The 22,871-nt window shown below is 50.8% G+C and overlaps 1 protein-coding gene across 1 annotated transcript in view; it reads right to left on the reverse strand.

The window, feature by feature from the left end:
- Positions 1-206: 206 nt before the first annotated feature.
- The window catches only part of ACSS2 (acyl-CoA synthetase short chain family member 2), a gene marked incomplete at both ends in the record, with an annotated part of 29,747 nt that continues 7,082 nt past the window's right edge, over positions 207-22,871 (reverse strand). The window contains 17 exons of the mRNA XM_079543460.1: positions 207-334; positions 530-604; positions 1,276-1,452; positions 2,553-2,621; positions 2,765-2,873; positions 3,496-3,576; positions 3,681-3,737; positions 4,108-4,240; positions 4,751-4,884; positions 5,774-5,944; positions 6,167-6,304; positions 8,884-8,922; positions 10,474-10,588; positions 12,064-12,139; positions 12,947-13,019; positions 13,281-13,384; positions 14,093-14,184. Coding sequence (XP_079399586.1) covers positions 207-334; positions 530-604; positions 1,276-1,452; positions 2,553-2,621; positions 2,765-2,873; positions 3,496-3,576; positions 3,681-3,737; positions 4,108-4,240; positions 4,751-4,884; positions 5,774-5,944; positions 6,167-6,304; positions 8,884-8,922; positions 10,474-10,588; positions 12,064-12,139; positions 12,947-13,019; positions 13,281-13,384; positions 14,093-14,184 — 1,771 coding nt within the window. The remainder of the gene's footprint in view (positions 335-529; positions 605-1,275; positions 1,453-2,552; positions 2,622-2,764; positions 2,874-3,495; positions 3,577-3,680; positions 3,738-4,107; positions 4,241-4,750; positions 4,885-5,773; positions 5,945-6,166; positions 6,305-8,883; positions 8,923-10,473; positions 10,589-12,063; positions 12,140-12,946; positions 13,020-13,280; positions 13,385-14,092; positions 14,185-22,871) is intronic.

Consider the following 22,871-nt stretch of genomic DNA (forward strand, 5'->3'; position numbering starts at 1 on the left):
GATGTGACGTGCACGCTCCTCCAAGGCATGAACATGCTGGCAAGACGCAGCCTCTCCAGGGTCAGCCTTCCTTCATCTCTTAACATTTGTACATTCAATTTCAACAGGTGAAGGTTTCTTTCCCAAGGCAGACAGTGGTTACTTGAGGGACCTGCTCATTAGGACACTGCTGCTACAGTTCTGTTCAGCAGGCAGAAGTCATGCTGCTACAGTTTGGTGTCGCATCTGTTGTTGAAAAGCTGGTTTATAATGCCTGGGTTTACCAAGGTGGAGATGTCCCCCAGATCTCTGTCATTTTGGGCAATCTTCCTTAGTATCCGCCTGGTGATCTTTCCTGTAAGGACAACCATGCAAGGAAAGCAGGACTTAGGATCTCTTCAGCATCCCTAGCAAAAGTCAGTGCCCAGACCGACAGCATCCCATATGCCCTAGGGATGCTCCCTGTGGATTTGGCTGCTCCCAAACAATTGAGGGATAACTCCTTTCCACCGGCAGGAACTGGTTGGTCCTCCCCAGCTGGGAGCCTTACCTGAACGGGTTTTGGGCAGGCTGGGAGCATACTGGATGTAATCAGGCGTTGCTATCGGTCCAATTTTTCCCCTGACTGCAAAATAAAAAAAAAAAAAATCTTCATTAGAGATACAAGAAGATCTTGCACATATTTTTCTGGCAGGACTACTGAGTTCAGGCATGCAGAGCCCAGCTCCCAGGGCAGCCTGGTGCTCACACAGTGTGTGGTTCAGCACATCTTCCCAAAGGCAGCTGCACTCCAGTTCTCATTTTCTCCATTTCCAAGAGACCTCAATAATCTCTGTACCAATCACTGTTACCATTTTGATGGAGCAAGAATCGATTCCCTAATGTGTTCCTGCAGAGAAGAAAGTCCCATGGCAGGTCAGTCCCTGCTCTGCCAGCGCCTGCTGGCTGCAGGAAACAGGTTTGCAAACGTTCCCTTCTGCCTCCCAGCATAACCAAACAGTTCTCAAATCAACCAGGGAGAGCCACAGGAACCATGCCCACCACTGCAAACAAAAGCTACCCAAGCTGTCCCTGCAATTGCCAGCTCCCAAGAGGTAGAGACGGCATCACATGAGCAGCCAAAGGCCAGGAGAACTAATTTTAGTCTTTGCCAGCCGTGTTCTCTAATCAGAGGGGGCACCTTGATGCAGTTGTCCATGCTGCATTCCCCAGACTACATGCACCCTCATTTAAGCACCCGAGCCCTTAACCCCTCCACCCCCTGCAGCAGCCTCCAACCTGTTTGGCTGTTACTACCTTGTTTTTTCAGCTCATCTGCCAGGTCCTTGGTGAATTCATGGCCATCTTTCAGGGTCACGAAGCAGTAGAGGCACTCGCCTTTCAGGGGATGTGGGTGGCTGACCACAGCGGCCTCAGAGACGGCTGCATGCCCAAGCAGAGCTGACTCCACTTCTGCAGTGCTCAGCAAGTGACCTGGAAACAGAGGCAGCGCATTGCAGAGCTGCGTGGAGGCCTGCAGCCCCCCAGCAGCCAGGAGGAAGAGGTCAGGAAGTGTAAAAAGCCCTGAGCTGCATGTTTGGGAGGACTGCTTTCACTCGCTTCTCTCTCCAGCTGTTTTCTCAAGCCCATTTTAGCAGTTCAGTGGTGTGGGCTGCCCCACAGGGCTGCCAGGCATCACTCACATGAGCTCAGGCTGCAGGGTGAGGCTACCTCCCCTGGCTGTTTTCCTTCCCACCTTTAGGTTTCTTTCTTCGACAGGTCTGTGAATTGTTCACAGACACAGGATTACACAAATCACAGGCTGAGGAGTTGGATTTGCTAAGAGGAGAGCTGGCCACAAGGTCAGCTGAGGAGGAACAGGCTGGACTGGCGCTGCTCCAGGTCATTGTTGTGGAGATACGAAACGGAGCTTCCCAACACAAGGCTGGGGCACAACTCACTTTTGTATACTTCCTGCACCCACACTCTGTTATTCTGGGACTGCTGTCACAGAAAAACCACAGGAAGGTGACCAACTCCCAAAACGATCAGTTGGTGAGGATGTAGCTTGTCTGATGAACGGATCTAGTTTGGTGCAGGTAAAAGAGTACAGCAGCATCTCAGAGCCAGCAATGAGTACCTGCAGGCTACAACTCCAGGAGAGGACAGAGAACCTCCATCTCTGGGGGCAAAGCACTGAGCAGCTTGATCCAGCTTTTATGTTAACCCTACCTGGAGCTACATGTTGGATTAAAGACTGCAAGGTCTTGCCCAGCCTGGATGTCTGTGCTTCCCTTTGGCACTGCATGCTTCAATACAAAGCATGTATGTTGGCTGAGGATCTGCTTTAAGATACTGCAGAAGGCTCCTTCCCTCCAGTGTACTGCTACTGGAGGAATTAATTCAGAATCACAAAGTCATAGCAGGTCTATTTGGATATAAACCTGATCCAGCAATTAGATCCATCTAGAGGACAGGCTGCTGGGCAGTCTCACATACGGAGAAATGCTCTCCATAAAAGCAAAGAGGCTCTTTTAACCAGCATCAGGAAGCACGCTGGCTCCCACTGAAGACAAAAAAAAAGCTGTTCTTACCAGAAACATTCAGCATGTCATCAATTCGCCCTGTGATCCAGTAATAACCATCTTTATCTCTCCTGCAACCTAAAAATAGCCAGAAATGACAGCATGAAGAAGCAGTGCCAGCTCTTGGAGCAACTGATAAGGGATCCCGAGGCCAGGACTGTGCAAGATTTTAATTGCTGTCCCCAAGCCTCTGCACCCACACACTGCCCAGACAGCCTTACCATCGCCTGTCACGTAGTACCCAGGGAACTTCTTGAAGTACGTGGTTTCAAACTGCTGGTGGTTTCCATACAGTGTGCGCATTATTCCTGGCCAGGGCTGCTTAAACACCTACAGTGAAAAATGCAGACCTGAGTCAGTGGTCAACTGTTAACCGAGTGGCCTCTGCTGTTCGTCAGCATTTCTAAATCACCTCCATGGACCCACAGTACTGCTGGGCAGCTAGAGCACTTCCTACACTGTTCCAGGTCTTGCCAGCTCAGCATAACCCTTTTGTAGCTCCTGGGACATGGAAAGAACAACTTTACTCTGAAGAACCCATCCAAGGGTCAAGGTATCTATCAAATACCTGCTTTCTGCCTCCCCCAGTTCAGGATCCTATAAACTGTTTATTCTGCTACTGGAAGGAAAGTAGCTCAGTGTTTGCAGTGCTGTGCAATGACGGAGATGCTGCAGAGGTGGCTGTAAGAAATGGCACTCAGACAGCTACTGCCTCATGCTACTGAGAAAGCCTCTCCACTCCCTCCTGCCATGCTCATGCATGCAAGTGCCTTTATGGATCATTTAACAGCTTGTTCATGGCACAAAATTCACAGTGAGTTACAGCAGTAAAGAGAGCTCCTGCCACCCAAGGGATCCAGTGTAAGCAGAGATGTGCATACGCTACCCAGAACGTCCTGGAGCTCGTGGGGAACACACAAGGGTAGGGTGAGGAAGATCAGCCCCTCTTTACCAAGTAGCCTTCTGCTTCTCCTTCCAGCTCTTCCCCCGACTCGTTCATGATGGCAGGGACCACACCAAAGAAGGGGAACGTCTGCCATGGGCACCAGACAGCAAGGAGACATGATGAGCTGAGGCATTCAAACTTTGCACAGAGGGATGGGGAGCCCTCCCTGTCAGGGCAACAGTAATACTCACAGCAGAGCCTGGTTTCATGGGGGTGGCGGCAGGAAGAGGTGTAAGCATGTGGCCACCCTGAGAACAGAGGCAAAAGGAATGAGATTAATGATGCCAGCCTGTGGGGAAGGGTACAGCAGAGGAGAGGGTGTCCATGTTTGGGCACAAAGCTTTGAAACTGCAGGAGATGATAAAGAGAGGGAGAACAGGGTTCGGAGCAGACCTTCTCAGGAACTCTTCTGAGAAGGTCTTCCCATGGCGCCTGTTTGAGGCCCTGGGAGAGAAGGGGAACCAACACTTGCAGGCTACATGAAAAGCTCCTAGACAAGGAGAACAACTGGTTCCAATAGCACCAAAGAAACATGACGGGAAACTTGCAAAGACACCACGCTGCCTGCTGGGAGCACAAAGAAAAAAGAAGTCCAGAGACACCCAGCTGAGGACTCACCGTCTCTGTCTGCCAGAACGTGTCCACAATGGCACACCTCTCCTCTCCCACCACACGGTAGTACCACAGCCAGGCTTCAGGGTTGATGGGCTCCCCAACGGTCCCCAGCACCTTCAGAGACTTCCGGCTGTGCCTGCAGAGAGGAGGGGGCTCACAGGGGCTCAGCAGGCCGCAGAGAAAAGCAGCTGTGAGCCTGTGGCACTGCGGAGCCTGCAGGAATCCCCAGGCCTCTCAAATATATTTGGAGTTTCAACGATTCAGTCCCTTCTCAGCTCTCTGTCACAGGGGAAGAAGGGAAGCCCCCGTGGTTTTGTTGCCTCCTGCTCCAAGCTCCCACTTGGCTCTGCTCCTTCCCTTCTTTGGGCCAAGCTGCAGCACAGGGGGGCCCCTCTGCCCGACACCCCTCTGTGAGCCCTGGGTGGGGGAGCAGGGGAGAACCTGCAGTCTCAAAGCTTAGCTGCAGCTCACAGTGAAAAAGAACAACCTGCTCTGGGGTGCCACATCGAAGGCAGTGAAGGGGTGCAAATCGCTGGGTTGAAGGCCAAAAATCCTGTTTTGTTCAGACAACATGGTGGGATACTGCTGCTCAGAGAGGAAGTTGTGCTGGTGCCAGGGACCCCTGTGCTCCTGGGGACTGACTCACTTTTTAACGAGCTCCTCCCCACACTTCATCAGCAGCCGGATGGCTGTGGGTGCCGTGTAGAACTTGGTCACCTTGTACTTGTCAATGATACTCCACATTCGCCCAGCGTCCGGGTAGGTGGGGATACCTTCAAACTGAGTGGGAGACAGGGCAGTGACACAGCTGTTCCTCAGTGCCACCTCCCCAGAACGACCTGCAGCCCTTCCTCAAGCAAGAGGAGCCGAGAGCAGCTGTACCCCTGTGTGATCTTAGAGGCGAGCCAGGGGAATCACGCAGTGAAACCAGTTCAGGACCCTTCTTACTTCTTCCTCAGGATGGATTTTGCACCCTCTCACCCCAGATGTCCTAGCAAATGTCCCCTAAAACACCCTAGCAGGGAGGACACTTGAGTGGCTATCAGAGTGACGCAGTCCCACCAGCCCAAGTGACACTGCCCAGGTAGCATAGGGTAATGCCACACCACGCTGTGGAGACCCACAGCCGACAGCACTAAGAACCCTGAAGAGGATTCTCCCTGGATGACATATTTTCCTGCTTGCTCTACCACATGGGAATTTTGGACCCAAGCCTCTGGTTCCTGATGTGTATACAAGTTACAGCCATACACTGTCAAGGGAGATACAGGTACAGGAATTAAATGCAGGTTGTCAAATTAGTGCCAGCAGCAACAACTTTACTCCCTGGCTTCCAGTCCAGCTTTCACATTAGCTTGCAGTTGTCCTGATGCCTGTTTACACAAGGCTGGCACTTCTAAGAGAAAAAAATGTGAGCATTTGAAAAACAAATTACCTGCAAGTTATACACACAGCCTGGCCATCCCTCTGCCACTACGGAGTAACCCACATCTCTTTGGGGAATACCATCCTTCCTCACAAACCACAGCATGCTACAATACGGCATGGACAGTACAATGCGGCCTCGTACAAGGGAGAAAAGCAAATCCTGATGTGCTCCTCACAGAGCAAAGCACCACCATGCCTAACTTCTTAGAGGACAGGCACCCAGTGGCCATCCAGCACTTACTAATACACTAGTTGCCCCATTTGCCAAGGGTCCGTAAGTGATGTAGGAATGGCCTGTTATCCATCCAATGTCAGCTGTGCACCAATAGATGTCTTCAGGCTGGTAGTCAAAGACATACTTAAATGAAGTGGCAGCATAAAGCATGTATCCACCCACTGTATGCAGCACACCCTGAAAAGAGAAGGCACAGAACCATCAGGTCATGTTCCCACCAAGGCCCCCATCTCCCTGGCCAAGCTGAGAATCACTGTTTCATTGAGATTAAACAGCGGCTGAGCACAACACAAACACAGCCCCTCCTGCACGGCAGCAGGATCTCCCTCATCCCGTCACTGGGGGGTTGCTCTGGCTCAGCCCATCCCCACAGGGCAGCAGGCTATGTAGAAAACGTACCTTGGGTTTTCCAGTTGAGCCACTTGTATAGAGGATGAAGAGTTCATCCTCTGAGTCGCACCACTCAGGCTCACACTCCGTGCTGGCGCCGCTCATTAGATCTTGCCACCACACATCCATGTGTGGATCCCAGGGGATCTGAGAAAAGCACATTAGGAATAGGCCCTCCACAAAGGCACGGAGAGGGGACAAGTGGCTGCAGCCCCAACCTTGTCACCCCTCTTGGCCTATCCAGCCAGTTACTCATGGCACAGCTTCTGCCCAGAACTGGAAATCATGCATCAGAGCTGCAACTCTCAGTCAAGATGTTCCTGCAAGACCTGAAGCAGATTTTCCAGACCACTGGCAACACCAACAAACCCCTCTCAGAAGCAGCCGTGGCTGCTCTGCCCTTTCATAGAAAACAGGACCCCTCCTGGCTCTGTGAGCTGCCACTGAGCTGCAAACAACCAAGCCAGAAGCCTTGGCACAGCCACATGTCCTCCATCACAGCCACACTGCAGGGTCTTGTTATCATGGGGGTCATAAGACCAAGAGGAACACATCAGGCTTCTTGTCCCTGCAGAACCAAAAATCTGTTATATCCAATTTTAAGACAACTACCTTGATAAGAAGTGGCTGCTCCAATGCTGAACCACCCAGCACTGACTGCCCATCAAGGGTGCCAAGGCTATGACAGGGCTACCAGCACCCATGGGGGCTGAGGTCACCCTGAGAGCTGCGCTGGCTGCCATCGTCTCCAGAATGCACAGCTCAGTGCAAGACCCAGTTCCACGCAATCTTTTCTCCTCTCCATGAAGGAGCCTGGGAACAGCTGAGCTCTTCAGACTGACAGCACACCTCCACAAAGCCAGGCACGCTGATCCCCAGCCTTGCAGCATGTGGAGGGCTCACCAGGGGCACATCAGCTGGAAGAACAAGGGCCCACTGTGCAGCACAGTCTGTGCATTGTCCCCAAGCTGTCACCCAGGCTCCAGCAGTCACTTGTACAAGAATTTCTTGTTAGCAAACAGAACTGGAAGGTGCCTTTGGTCCAAGAAGAGATGTAGAGATGTAAACACCTCAGCAAAGCAGGACGGAAACATCAGCATAAGGATCTTCTGGTCCTGGTGGAACTCCGTGGCTGAGCAGACATAGCAGCTGCTCCTAGCACTCACCAAGGCAGGGAACCTCTTCCACAGAGTGGATCCCAACAGCTCATAGCTGAGGGCTATACAGAGCAGCCCAAGGGCAGCAGATGTACCCCAGCATTCTCTCAGCTGGAGCACACCCGTGCACAGAGCAGCCACGGGGTGGCAGTGATGTACTGCAGCCCTGAGATGTGCATGGGCCGTTTGGAGGCGCTGGGATTCTGTTGCACCCAGCTCTGGTACATGGTGCAGAAACGCCAGCTCCTCTGCCCCTTCACTGACAGCACTGCACAGTTGAGCCCATTTTGAAAGCTCTCACAGAACCCCGCGGCACCCGGAGAGAATTTCCATAAGTGTGGCACATCAGCAAGCTCTCAGCGAGGCACCACACTGAACACATCCATGCTCAGCTCGTACCAGCCTACCTGCTGCCTTCTGGCATCTCTCCTCCAAGGATCACTACGTGTTAGCACCAAACTTCCTCTGTTCCACCTCAGACCCATGAATGGCACACAGCCCCCACTGCCAGACCGGTACACACAACAGGGCATGCTGCCTCTGTCCTACACAGTTACACTACCCAGTTAGAAAGGAAGGAGACCTAGAGCTGAAGGACGCAGCAGAGACGGAGGTGCCTGTGGTCTCTGAGAGCTGGACAGCTTGATCCAGGGAGGTCTGAGAGCTTGATGTAACTCTGGAATGTAGGATGGGAGCTAGCACACACCTGCCCATCACTGAACATCACACTCGGGTTGGCAGCAAGGCCATGGGGCAGCTGATGCCAAGGGATCAGAGAACATCTGAATCTCAAAAAGTCACACAGTGATGCTGACTAATAAAAGCCCAGTGTGCAAACCCTGGCTCTCGTGGTGCTCTAGCAGAGGATACGTGCTGGCTGGCCTGTGTTCAGTTCACACAAGCCCTGTAACTGCAGCTCCTCAGTCAAGTGAGCAAAGCCCTGGCGCTGGGTTGGGCTGTGGGGCTGCAGGCTTCCTGGCCCTGCACACCTCTGCACCTGGGGAGCTGCCTGTGGTTCCTGCTGGCCCCGTGATGATGGAAAGCACACTGTGAGTACTGCCTGTAGAGGTGAAACGTCATCCTGATGCTGCCACCAAGTCCTACTGGTTCTGAGTTTCATCTTGCGAGCACACTCACATGCATCCAGGTGTATTCACAGAAGCCAATCTGTCTCCAGCAGCAAAGCTGGTGTTGCTGACCCCAGGCTGTGCTCAGCAGAAATCCTGCCACCACCAGAACAGAGAGGTCTGGACTGCTCCTCTGTGAAGAGGAAGCAGAAGGCAGCCAGGCAGTCACAGCACACACACATCTCCTCACCCTCTGATTCTGGAGGTCATCATAGACACTGCAGGATCCCAACCACACTTGCTGCCCTTGTGCTGCTGGGCAAATGGCTCCACACAGTGTCTGCAGCCAAGCAGATGTGGCACCTATTGCTAACATGCAGCTGCTGGTCACACAGTTAGCAGGGCACGCGTGGCCGTGCAGAGTTTGTGCGGTTAGAAAGGGCTGGAGGGGAGAACAGAGGGGAAGTGTCAAGAAGAGAAAGACAGCACTGTGCGTAAATACCTTGGGATGGAGTCTCTGTGAGCTTTCAGTCTTTTTTTCCTGTTAAAAATCCACAAAGAAGGTGTGAAAGTTGAGAAGAGGAGGATCCACACCAGGCTTTGAAGGCAAGGAGTCCCATGTTGACCTGGCAGGCTGGAGTTCTGATCCAGGGCCCAGGCCAGGAGATGCTCTCTGAACACAACTGTGGCCCAGTTTGCCTTCTCTAGGGGCCCAACACCTCTGGGCAGGTCTCAGAGCCCCTCCTGCACACGGCCAGCTGGGTAAGACAGCACAGACCAGGACAAGCTCACCAACCACCCAACAGTGTTACAAAAGCCAGCAGAGCAGCAATGAACTCAAAGGGGAAAGCGATCCTTAATAAAGTGTCCAAACAAGAACCAAAGGGTAAGAGGCAGCCCCACTCCATCTCTGCCTGAATGGCCGCTCAAGAGCCTCACATCCCCAGCAATCAGCATAGGGATAGGCTTCTCCACGGCATCTCATCCAGGAAACGCAGCACAGAAATGCTGCCCAGCTCCACTCTTCACACTCCCTGCAGCTCCCCACTGCAGGTAAGAGACAGGCAAAGGAGCTCAATGTGGCAAACGCTGCACAACACCCCTTATCATTAACACAGCTGAACAAGCAAATGTAACCCAAAGACACAGTCTGCTGCTAGGGACTTGCACCAAGCACCTTTCTGAAAGCAGAGTCCAAAGCTCTGTCAAACACAACCCCAAAACACAGCCCATTTCTGGGCAAGCTACCTGCCCAGGCAGTACCCAGCACCTGGAGATGATTCCACGCACTGCTGTGAATTAACTGGCAGATGCTTAGGGACAGAATATAACGTTGCAAGACGCAGCGTGCTGTTAGTGCTGGGTGGTGACCGAAGCATCCCATCACGGCAGACAAAGGCTGTGCCTGGCTGCACTGTGCAGCAGGACTGTCACAGCCTCAAGAGCTCAGTAGGAAGCCATGGCTCCCTGACACCTTCTGTTCTCTCCACCCCATCTCACCCCATGTCTCTGGCCCACATCTTTCCATCTGGTTTCTTTTGCAAGAGACAGCCCCAGCTCCAGCAGCTGACGCAGTGCCAGCTACGCAGCAACTGCACTGCTCCCAGCATTTCTGTAATTGTTATCTTGGGGCCTGAAGCCAGTCATAAGAACAAATCTTCTGTTTCTTTCTTCTGTTTCCACTGCTATAGCTACAGCATAGGAAGACATTCCTCCTCACACAAAATGGGAGACAGATACAAGATTGAAAAGGAAGAACCCTTTGGTGGCCAGAGAGAAGCAAGAACCTTGTCCTTGTCCTAAGACTTCCAGCCTGTGGAAGCTGTACCCTGCTGTGCAATCAGGAGCCCTGTGGGCTGGCAGCTAGCAATGGTGCTAAAGAAAGCAGCGGGAGGGGATCTGGGAAAGACAAAGGATCCCTTCTTTGTACCACTCACAAAGCAACAACAGCAAGCAGGGGAGAAAGCAGGAACAGGAGTCAGAAAACAGAAGCATTGAGAGAAGCACGGCAGTGATTTCACACTGAATTTGTTGAGAGGAAATGAAAATAATAAAAAAATCCCTCCCAGTTCCTAACCTCCTAAGAGCATACCTGCACGTCCTGGCACAGCCTTTTGAGAGGAGGAGATTGGCTGCATGCCCCGTCTGCTGCTATCTCCTCTCGTCCCAGGTGCTTCACCACAATGCACTTCTTCAAAGGGAAGCCCCTGTAAGGGGGAAGGAGCTGTCAGATGAGGCTGCTCAGGCAATGCCTGCCCTTTGTGTTCTGTGGGCTGTGCTGAAGGCAGAGCCGAGGCCCTGATCTGCTTTTCTTTACCCAGAGTGTATGCTGCCTGCACACCCTCACAAGTAGCTCACTGGGAAGAGCTGTTCTGCTGCCTGGCACTGCTGGGAGCAAGGGAACAGGAAGGCAGCCTGGACACAGCTGCACAGGGAGGCCCTGCTGCACGTCTCACCCCTCATCACCTCCCCTCCATCTGCACTGCAGATGCAGCCATGCAAACCTCAGGCATATCATGAATTGCTGTGGGACGTGAGCAATGCCTCAGCACAGGAGCAGAGCTTGGAGAAAAGGAAATGTCTGTGCAGAATTTAATGGGGTATTATTAGGTAAACCATACGTGTACTGTTCCTGAAGAAGAAGGAAGGATTCCACAAGCATCTCTCACAATTCACTGCCTGACAAATCCCTAATGTGCCTGTCTGTGGATCTGAGCAGGACCTCCCACAGCACCCACGAGATGCCAGGCAGCTGCTTCCATCCCTAGGAGTGATCAGCTGTACACTCCAGAGAAGGGAAAGACTTCCAAAGCCAAATTACACATCAGGTACCAACACATCATCTCCATCAGTTAGCTTCATCAGCTTTAAATTCTAGTTCTGTCCTACCACGTAACTGCTTCTACAAACAAAAGACTTGAAAACACTTCTAAGGAGTTTGAATTTTTAACATTCAGGCTGTCTGCCCTAGAATTGTATGTTTGATCTAACAAGTTGAATGCAAAATCACAGTGAGTGTTAGCAACTCTTCTCTACAAATATGTCGCCTTTATTCTTACTAAGCAAGGAATACTTTGCCTACTAAACAAAAGGTTGCAAAAAAGTCATGACCAGTGTCTGTGTGTTTTTTCCCCAAGTGAAGCTATCCATTATTATGACGTGCATCCGTCTCGTGAGTGCAGAAGCCAGAACAATTGGAAGAGGAGATTTTGGCATGGCAGTGTAAGGATCTGGGTGTGGTCTCCTGCATGACAGTGACTGTGTCTGTAAGCCTGGTAAAGTCATTTCATCATGTTCATTTCCCTTTCTTTAGAATGGGACGGTAACATCTGCCCCTCTTTATGATTCACCAGTACTGCAGTGAAGGCATATTCAAGAAATGGAGTCAGGCATTAATCCTGTGCACAGACTGGCACATGCCAATTAAAGCGCTGGTTCCTGCGACACAGCCATCTCCCACAGCTGAAATATCTGTTTTATTTCATTATGGTTGAGCAAGCGGCTTTTGGGCAAGATTTAAGCTCCATCTTAATATGCACCACAGTATGGTGTCAGACTGCTCACAACTTGCACTGGGAGATCCACCATTGGTCATGGCCATTTTCACCATGAACATTTACACTCCCATTTGTGCAGGAGTAGATTCCAACAAGTGCCCTTTCACAAAAGAATCTGAATTTACTTGTCTTTGCTCTTCTGGAGAGCTTCATCTGCAATCTGCTTCAGGTTGACCAGCTTGTCCCCTCGATAAAAGGCATCTGCAAAACAGTAAGAACAGTGTGAGAGAGGCTCCGCAGCCAAGGCAGCCTGGGACAGCTAGAAACAACAGGCAGTTTCAGGAGGTCAGAACAGAATTTATGCACCAGAAGGAGGGAAAGCAGTCAAGCAGCTGATGGGAAAGGTTTCCTAATACGCCCTTTTAGCCTAGAGAAACAGATGCCAAGGGAAATGGTGAAATTCCTTCCCTGGGAGAGGTTCAAATTTGACCTGAAAAGTCTCTTAGGGATATTCTGTGGGGAATAATGCAACTTGGCCAGAACATACATCACAGTATTTAATGGGTTCCTTCCATGCCATGAACCTATTAACAGTAACAGCACTACCTCAGAAAATACAGCTTTGGAAAATACATTGGCTTTACATGCAAACACTTTCTTGATCCCTTGCTTTGCAAAGCTGAGAGTTGTGATAGGAATTTTCTCAAAATAGGGAAGAGAGGGAATCCCTCAAATTTGGGCAGGCCCATGAATGATACATCTTGCAAACATCTGGCACATTCTGAAGAGGAACATGGATGAGAAGCGTTGGGAAACATGCTATTAGCAGCTGGTGACATCATGCTTTACAGGACAAAGTGGGCGGGCTGCTTAGATGCTTCGCAGTACATTCAAAGAGGAAAGCAGTCCTCAAGCACAGCTACAAGCAGCATATCCGCCTTGCAGCAGCTCAGCTGAAGCACTGCCCCTTCCTCTTCCAATTCCAAGCACATCTGGCTTTTAAAATACAGACCTTTCAGACAGCCAAGAGAAACAGCTCAGAGTCAGGGGCACTGAAGCATGTTTTACCTGCCGTAATGAGAAGGGAGCAACCGCAGTCGAGGATCCGCTCACAAAGAGAGTCTGCTGAGAAACCTGCAAACTGGCAGATCACACAACCAAGTTAGCAAGCAACACAAAAGGAATGGCCACAGCCGCACTGTTATCCCATGGTAAATGATAACAGCATGCACTGATGGAAAGACCTAGAGGAGCTCATTCCATGGCGCACAGAATGCACCACATTTAGTTTCCATCCATGTTATGGTCAGCACCCATCCTTTCAGCTCTTCCAGTCCCCCTCCTTCACTCTCCCCAGACCAACAGCTGCTCCTAAACAGCGATGCACAAGGCTTGCTCTTACCACAACAGAGTGGATGGCTCCAATCCTGGCACAGGCAAGCATGGCTATGACCAGCTCCAGGATCATCGGCAGGTAGATGGAGATTCGGTCACCTTTCTTCACACCTGTGAAAGGAAAACAAACATCATTTGTCAAAAATGATCACACCATGCCAAAGGAACAGGCTACAGAAAAAAGCTAATGATTTTAAGCCAATGTTTATACGCACACAATAAAGTTTCAGCTGGAGCTAGAGCATAGCCAGCTTGGGAAGAACATTTCAGCTGCCCAGGCCAAAGCAGTGCCCACAGGCATGAACTTCCACTGCCATTCCCCAGCAGTGCCCACGCACCACGGCAGAAATGCAAGGAGCATCACATCAGTAACGACCAGGAAAAGAGCTCCAGACTGCCCAGGGGCACTGAGCACGTGTGTTCTGCCTTTCAAGCCTTACTGCTCTTGCAAGCTTGCTGCAATGGTCAGAACGTGCAGCAATGAATGTTGCACGTTCTGAGATCAGACATGTTCAGTCTCTTGAAAGAGGCAGAACCTCACTGCTAGTTGGAAAATCTCAGAGAGGAAAGTTTTGAGCACAAGTTCCTTTCTTGTACAGCTGGAAGGAACAAGCAACATTGATGAGCTAGAAACAGCTGTGTAAGAACACACTGCAGAGTAAACCTGCTCATACCTCCTCCACAGCTGTGGAAGCAGCCAGAGAAATGAAGCATGTTGCATTTAATAGAATAGCAACCATGCAAAAAAATGATCCCATCTCCAAAAACTGGTCTAACGCTTTCCCAGTATGTAACTCTCCCCTTGCTCCAGCCACCTACCGTGGTTATGGAGGACATTGGCAAACTGACAGACTTTGCGCAGCAACTCGCCGTATGTGATCTTCATAGAATCCCCCGGCTCATTCCCTTCCCTGGAAAAACAAGGAGGTCTTTGTTACTGTGCAAGCACTACAAGGGAACAGTGCAAATTCAGAGGTACTGTCCCCACGCACAGCACTGATGTTCCCACTTGTCCTCCTGAGCAGAGAAACTGAACCCCAGAACTCCAAATCTGGACTGAAGTCGTCCATCAGTAAAACGATTTAGTCCAAGGTCCCCATCCCATGTAAATCACTACATCTACAATCAAATGCATCCAGTGGAAATGCAAGGTACCTTCACATAGGAGACAGAGGAAGAAGGAGCCGACAGTTCCAACAGTAAGGATGGCCACACTTGAAAGGAAGCTGAGATTTATGGTATGGCATGCTTGCTCACATGCCTGCAGACACGTCTGCCTGAGACACAGGCCAGTGCTGGCCTGGAGGAACACCCTCCCCTTACATACCCACCTTCTGATGGCCTGAGATTGGTGCCAAAGGCTGTCTTATTTTCCAAGGTCACTTACAACAAATACACGCAGGTATATTTAAATTACTGCACTATTATGCATTATCATACATGTTATTAATATTACACATTATTACATGCGTTAAGTTATACATTATTCTCTGCAGTTCTCCATAAACAAGCTCTGGGCTCCTGCTACAAAGGTGCCAGTTCAGTGGGACCTTGGCATTGAACACAGTAGCGTGAAGAAGAGCCAAGAGCTGCACCCAGAGATGAAACAGAAATGTCACATTCCCCTAGGAAACAGTCTGTTACCAAAATAAAAACCTGCTGATTTTAATGACGCTTCAGCCGCTGCACAGTGAGGCAGGAGATTAACAATGGAAACCTGAAATGAGCTCCCAGGTGGCAAAGCAGTGGTCCCCCATGCCTAGAGAAGGAGACACTTCCCCACATCTCTCCCCAAGGCAGGCAGCACACCATCATCAGTGACTCCCAGAAGATCACTCTCAGCTGCTTGTTCCCCTTGAAAAGTGTCCCCTGGGGTACGTGCAGGCACATTGAAAGCCAACACCAGCTGGGGAGTTGCCAGGATGCACCTCTGTGCACAGGATCCTGCCCCAGCGCCAAGGCAGGCTGCCTCTAACTTGGGAGCACAAACCTCACACCTTGAACATCTCAAACAGCTCAGAGCACACAAAGCCAAGTGCTGCATTCTAGCTGAAACTGCCTGCTGCTTCCTCTTCCCCCAGTAACATGAGCAGAGGGAGGGCTGCTGTGGCACTGAAACGTGTTAAATACACCCATTTCTCACGTAACTCCCCAGGAAGGGCTGTTCTGCATCAGCATGACAGTGCCAGGGAGCCATGCGCTCTGATGTCAGATGTGCTCCGCGTGGAAACAGCACACAGCCTCACAGATACAAGCCCTGCACCTCTTGCCACAAGCAGGATGGGGCTTTCAGAACTGGTGGCTTCATCTGGATCACTGCTTTGAAAAGCGCTCCTGGATCTGCTGTTTACAAACTTGACTCCTTACTCTGGATACCCACTCACACTCGTGGCTTCCATGGTGCTCCAGCAATCAGGCCCACTGACACCTGCACTGCTGCACACCCTATCTTCTGACCCAGGGTTTCAGAAAGGGGATTCCTGGTATGATCCTGACCCAAGTTTGGCCCCACATTGGTAGATGCAACGTGAAAAAAAATCAATGGGAATAAGAAGCAGCGCTCAGGACAGGCAGCTCAGCCCTGGCTCATAACCAAGAGCATCGCTTGGAGCTACACAACAAACCGTTACATGGATTCCATACTGCAGGGCCCTCAGCTTGTAAAGAGAAACCAGGAAATCACAGGGTTTTCCTTTTAGATTTTATTACTTCAAGGTCAAAGATTCAAGAGCTGATTTCAGGGTTGGACTGAGCAGCTGTAACTGATCTGACTCAAAGCAAGAGAATCTGCTTCTGTTACACTGCTGCCAACCTTCACCATGCAATGATCTTCACTGAGGCATCTAAGCCACGGGGGTGCAGCAACACTGAAATAAGCAGCGTGCAAAACAGCTTGGAGCTGGACTCACAGGAGTGCTGCAAACACAGCTCTGTGCTTCGATAATTGCACTGGGTTTCCGTGGCAGGGGTTGGGTAGTGGAGGGCTGCAGGGTAGCCTCTGTGAGCAGGGAGGAGGTGCTCCAGACACAGAGCAGAAGTTCTCTGCAGCCTAGGGAAGTGGTGGTGCAGGCTGTGCCTCTGCAGCCCACGGGCACTGCACAGAGCAGATCTCCACGTGCAGCCACATAGGAGCCCATGGTACAGCAGTGGACATGGACTGAAGGAGGTACAGCCCACGGGGCCCCACAGGAGCAGGGCCCATCTGGAGCTGCTGCCCATGGGGAAGAGCTGCAGGGAGCAGGAGGCCTAGGGGAGCTGCCACCTGTTAGGCCCTGCACCAGAGTTGCTCCTGACGGATGGGCCCCATGGTAGGGTCCATGTTGGAGCAGGGTGTGGAGAGCTGCAACCTGGGGGATGCGCACACAGGATCCATTCAGAAACGAGAGCATCTGCAGGAGGGACATTCCTGTCCTCATCTCAGCCCTTAAGTCCTGTTCAGTATTTTCTCCCCTTCTTCATTTGAGGAGGGAGAACAAGAGAGCCGTGTGTAGGAGTTCAGCTACTTCTCAGGTGAAGCCCCAACCATCTCTCTTCCATACAATTATAACACCTCCAAATAGGAACAGGAGCAATCCAGCCCCTCTGATTCCTCACTGCAGCTCTCTGTGTCAGGTCTAGAGGGCAAAGGGGACAGCAAGGCTGCAGGAACGAGCAGCCCACGTCTCTTGTCTGACACCTCTACACTGCCATCCTGCTCACAGCCTGCTGGGGACACGAGCCTGTCCTGTATACCCCTTCTCCAGGCCACAAGAGATGCACCCAGGCTGGGACACACACTCACACTTGACTGTAAAGCCAGCACACACAGGGCACAGCAGAACACGGGGTGGGAAGGCAAGGCCAGAGGGAAGTTGAAACTTTTTCCCCCAAGGTTTTCAAAGGGCTTTCAACATCCTTCCCCGGCTCCATCCTCACAGCTAGCATCAGCAGGGGTGCCCCAGGCTTCAGAATGATGAGTTCAGATCTTAAGGTGACCTGCATCTTAATGGAGTGCTGGCCACGTTTCTATAGAAGATGCCCACTTGCATCTCCTGCAAAGGCCTCTGAGCACACTCTCAAGAGCAAGCAATTGTTTCTAGCTTCCTTCTGTCTGAAAACAGTTTGCAGTGCCCACAGCTACACTTGGGCTGCAACAGCACTCAGGCTGCTCTACACTTTTCTCTGGCACAAAAGTGGACACAACTACACATTTCAGATGGGGCATTTAGAGGAATGCCCACCTGCACACTACAAAGAAAGTAAAGTACTGTGTGTCAGAAACGAGCTTGAATTCCTGGAAGCAAAGCTTTTTGAGCAGCATCTTCCCTCTGGTGCCCAGCAGATAAAAGCCAGAGCTATCAGCCCTGAGCCTCTCACAAATAGCTCACTTGTCCAAATTCAACTGAAAAATAAATAAATAGAACTCAAACAGCATGACAGCAAAGCGCTCACCTCCACAGCCTTGACTGCATCTTCTTCAAGCACTGCTGATGAAAACCGACAGCAGTGGCTCTGCTGCAATTGCAGGTGTGTGACTGAGCTAACAGCAAGCCTTCCTCTGAAACAAAACAGTTTTCAACTCCTCAGACCCCCCAGAAACACTGTTGGATGGAATACGTGGTGAAGCACAGTTTGAGCTTCAAATTTAATCCTGCATTTGACAGCTAGTAATCCAAAATGTTACATCATCATCTGGACCACAGCAGGGATGCATTTGCATTTTTCAGCACATGAGAAGCCTGTATTTTACATGTTCCATGTTGTGTGCATACTCAGCTGGAGAGAAGTATTTTTTTTGGCTACGTGGCCTCCGCTGAGCCTCCCATTGACATAAGGAAGTTCCAGTTCTTTAAGGTACACACACAAGTGCACACCTTCCAGAACGTTCTGATGAGAAAGGCAAGTTTCCTGCATGGGGGAGAGCCTTCCAGCTGCCTTCAGCCGTTCACCAGCTGCACAGCAGCGTGCAGGACATGAGTGCCAGGCTCTGCAAAACACAGATGGGAAACCTGAATGGTTATCACCTCTGCAGAAGAGCCACACTGATGGGAAGATCGCAGACTGGCTGTCTGCTCAGCCAGGAGCCTGACCTTGGAGATGCAGAGCTGCTAAATCAAGGCAAAGCCTCCCTGTAAGAGTGATCACACAGGTTAGCAAAAGAATTAGCGTTGTACTGTGCAGTAAGAAAAATGGTTTGTAGGAGCAGATAAGCATTTCTTGAGACGCATTAACTCAAGCAATGACCCTGTGGAGCAGCCAAGGCTCAGGAGCAGCCATGTGGGAGCAAAGCTGTGGCAGATCCACGCCTGGGCAGCTGCACTGCAGCAGGTTAAACAGTTTTGCGCTCCATCAAGCATCAGAACTGACTACCAGGCTTGTTATTCCTCAGCCTGCTCCAGCCACACATCACATAACCAATGGAGCATGGCTGTCCATCCAAGCACACTGAGCCCACTTCAGCTGCTACATCTCAGCTGCAGCATAACAGGCAGCAGGAAGGAGTGGGAGCTTCTTAACCTCCAAGGAATGCATGCTTCCCAGAGCATCCAAACAACTCCAAGTGAAGCTGAGACACCAATAACTGGCAGCACTCTTCAGCTTCTCTTCCCTCAGAAGTAAAATGAATGTTTGCATAACCTGTTTGAGTAATAGGAGAATAGAGCCTCCTCGTGCTGTGCTGACTGAGCAATGGCATGGAGCAGCAGGAAGCACAGGTTGCATCAGTGGGAATTATGGCTTGCAAGGTAATTACCGATGATAACTGCGGTCTACCAGGGTTGTAACGCCATTAAGAGTAGCTGGTGCACAGGAAAGTGATGAAGTGAAGCTGAGCAAGTGAAGTGTTAGGAGTTGTCAAGATCTGTCAGACCACCTGCAGACCCACAGTATGTCAGTGCTAACTAAAGAGGCAAGATATCTTTTAAAAATAATACAAATCACACAAACCACAAGAAAGCAGGCCACAAAGCCAACATTTACCCAACCCCTGTAAACATTACTACCGAGAAACTGGTTTCTCCTCTAAGCTCCTGTATCCACATCACTCCCAAATAACAGCAGTGCCCACAGTCAACAGACAGAAGTGCTCATCATCCCAAGGGCCACCAGCTGTCAATTCCTAAGGACAGCAGGGATCTGGGGCACAGCTTGGCTCCAGGTGGAATTTAGCAAGAAGGCAGCAGCAGCAGCATGGAAAAGCTTCCAGCAAGGCAGGCACAGGAACCATGAGAAGGTCACTCCACTGCCATCCAAACTGCAGCAGTCAGAACTCTTCTGAGCAAGGGGCCAAGCTGGTGCATGCGCAGAACGGGGAGTCAACAGCCCTCCAGCTCCCCAGCCAGCAACATGTCCCAGAGCTCAGATACGAGAAGGCAGAGCTTTTCCCATGCAGCAGGAGAAGCATCTGCCCCTGCCCCACAGCTCCTCCTCACGTGCAAGTTGTAAGGGGGCAGCCAGCCAGCCCTTGGGTACCATCTCTCAGGCTCCAGAATTAGAGCAGCCAAAATGCCAGACACGGCGTGGCCAGGCCGAGCTGCAGCCATGTGGGGAGCAGGCTCATGTGCTGCCACGTGGGCAGCAAAGCCCCCAGCCATCCTGAGCCGTGCCAACACGCACCCACCACGCGTGCACAGGCAGCGCTATCATCGCAAGCCTCCTCACTGCCATTTGGCCTCGCTGCACTCAGAGCCAGGAAACCTGTGGCCTGAAAGAGAGGCTGGGACAGCCTGGTGGCTTGGTAACCCAGCCTAAAAATGGCCATGTGTCACGCTGCAGCTCGCCTCGCTCACCCATCTGACACAGGAATGGCACTTCAGTACATGGAGCCCCTCAAATCTGTCCTTGAAAAAGCTGAATAGATTGAGATTGAAGTCTGCAATGCTCAGCTGTGCAAGAACAGTTTCACTTAAAACAAACAAACAACACTCCACCACATGTATTTGCTTGCACATGGATTGTTCAATATGGGAATGCTCCTAAACTGACTTCTCAAAAGCACAAGTGTTTCCAGCAGGATTCCACACTCCAGAGGAGAAGTAGGTTTGCAGAAAGCCTCCAATCAAACACTTCATAGTAGTGGGATGATCACCCACCTCAGTAACACACAGCAGGAAATACCCAGCGGAGTGCTGGGAAGGCTGAAGGTTTTTACAGGGGGTTGCCAGAAAGCTCAGCCTCCGCATTCCCTGCGGTCGCGCTCAAATCCTGTTGCATCACGGCAGGATCAAGAAAGAAGAAGTTGTGTAAGGGCAGCACACCAGGGAGGGGCTGGTGCAGGGGCTTTCTCAGCCCCCTCCAGAAAAATTTGGCAGCACTGTGTGAGAAGACAGCTGGGCAAACGTGGCAGCTGAAGTCCTGGGGAAAATTCACATCCATTTATCAGCATCACCTTCTGAGTCCACACGGTTAACTTGGAGAATCATTTTCCATGCCATCGCCCTCTACACACAGAAAATCTAACAAGGCTCTGCTGTCAAACCCGTCAGTGCAAGCCAAACCATTTCAACCAGAAGCTGACCATGTACCTGGGTGAGCAGGCTCCTGCTGCTGTAAGAAACCCAAATGAGGGCAGCACACGGTGCGCTGCGCCTAAGCGGGGCCTGCTGAGCTGCAGCCAGCCTCTCCCTGCAAAGTGCTTGCCAGTGCCTGTCCTTCACAGCACTGCTATATGACTTATCTCTGCAGGGACACTGGGTCACCACCTGCTTTATGGCCAGGAAACCAGGCTTCTAATTGCCTATGAAAACAGCCATATGGAAACGCGGGCTGGAATGAAAATACCAAAGATCCTGCATGGTTACTGGCATCCCATACCAAAAACCCAATCAATCTTTGTCCTTCCTTCTCATTAATGACACTCTCAGCTCCTCCTACTACCCACAGCCTTTCCTAATCTGAACAAGTACCAGATGCATGTCAAGAAATAATATTTACTCTTTGCAGTCCAAACACTATTCACTTCACCATCCCCTTCAGCACACAGCCCAGCTGCTGGTGGACCCCACTCCAGAATTACTCCTTTATTTACCAACCCTCCAGAATCATCCAGCTTCTCCTATTCACTTGCCTGGCCCTAAGAACCCACTTCATGCCCCTTTAACTAGGCCGCACAGAATGCCCTAAAGGAGTCAACACCACCAGCCCACGCTGTTGTCACTCAGTCAGCCAACATAAGGGAGGAAAGCTGATGGACAAGGGTTTGTACAGCCTGCAGTGGCCTGAAGGCCTAACCCTGAGCAATGCTTTTAGAGCAGGGAGCAACAACAGCAGCCATCATGCTCCCCTTGAAGGGGAAATCTGCTACTGCTGTGTCACACCTGATAAAATAAGGCAGCTTACAGCCAACGCTGACCACAAGTGAATTCCCAGCAGTGCTATCAGTCCTTCTGCATGGATGGAAGAGGGTCAGTAGCAAGGGGAATCCTGCTCCTCTGCAGCTTTGTTTTTTCTGCTTGTTTGATTCTGGGTATCCATCAAGCAGAGATTATATGCATTAACTGTTGATATCTTGCAGGTATTTTACAACATGAGAGCAGCCAACAAAAAAGAAAATTATATCTTACTGCCCATTTTATTTAGAGCCCTCTCCATTTAGCTTGTTTTAAACAACACGCCTTAAGGATCATGGCGTTGCAGAGCTCCCATGCAGGGCTCCTTCAGCAGGTCAACCAGGGTTGGGTGACCTCAGCCATCACTGCTGATCCCGAGAGCCAAATCCTCCAGATGCTGTGAGATGTGAGAGCAAGATAGCTGACATCAGAAGAAACATTTCAGATGCTTGCCACAAGTAATATTGTCAGGAGCACAGACTATTTTTACCAGCCCAATGGGAGGAGAGCTTATTTCCAGCACCACACACTGAGCCCTTGTTTAAGCAATCTGCAGTCAGGCCGCGAGATGAGCTTCACTCAGGATATGACAACAAGCAGCTGGGAAGTGCTCTGCTTCGGGAAATGCAGCCTATCTGCATGGAGTGTGCTGCCAAATTGCCAAGACCTGGAAACTGAATGCCAGGCAAGTTGACATCAATGAAGGCTCAAAAAAACATCAACTAAGCCCACAATGGGAAGTTACACCATTAATCAGATTCTTTGGTGGTCTTTCTACTTCATGCCTCAAATCTCCGCAGGTGATGGCCAGATGTCCTCTGCTGGGCTGTCCTCTTGTTCAGGGTCAGAACATCCCTTGGAAGATGCTCAGTGGCAATGCAGAATGCACTCAGCTCTCAGGTACGCGGATGAAAAAAAAAAAAAAAAAAAAAAAAAAAAAAAAAAAAAAAAAAACAAGCAGGAAGATCATCCATTTCCTTGAGGGGTTCCCCTAAAAAGGGAGCAGACACCTGCAAACACAATAGACTGTGAACCTGCCGGAGCTCGTGACTCCATACCACTCCACATATCAACATTTACAACCAATGGTGTGCAGAAATGCAAGCAGACCCAGAAGGCAAGGGCTCTGGCACAGGGTTGGGCGGAGGAAGGCAACTCCTGGTGCTGCTGAGAGCCCAGGGGCTTTGTCAAAGCTCTTATAAATCAATGCACAGCCTCACAGCTCTGGCACAGAAACCCACCAGGCATAAGGAATGCAGCTGTCGTGAAAACGACACCATGCTTGGACCAAC

Source organism: Tetrao urogallus, assembly GCF_951394365.1.
Source record: "Tetrao urogallus genome assembly, chromosome: 16".
Lineage (NCBI taxonomy): Eukaryota > Metazoa > Chordata > Aves > Galliformes > Phasianidae > Tetrao > Tetrao urogallus.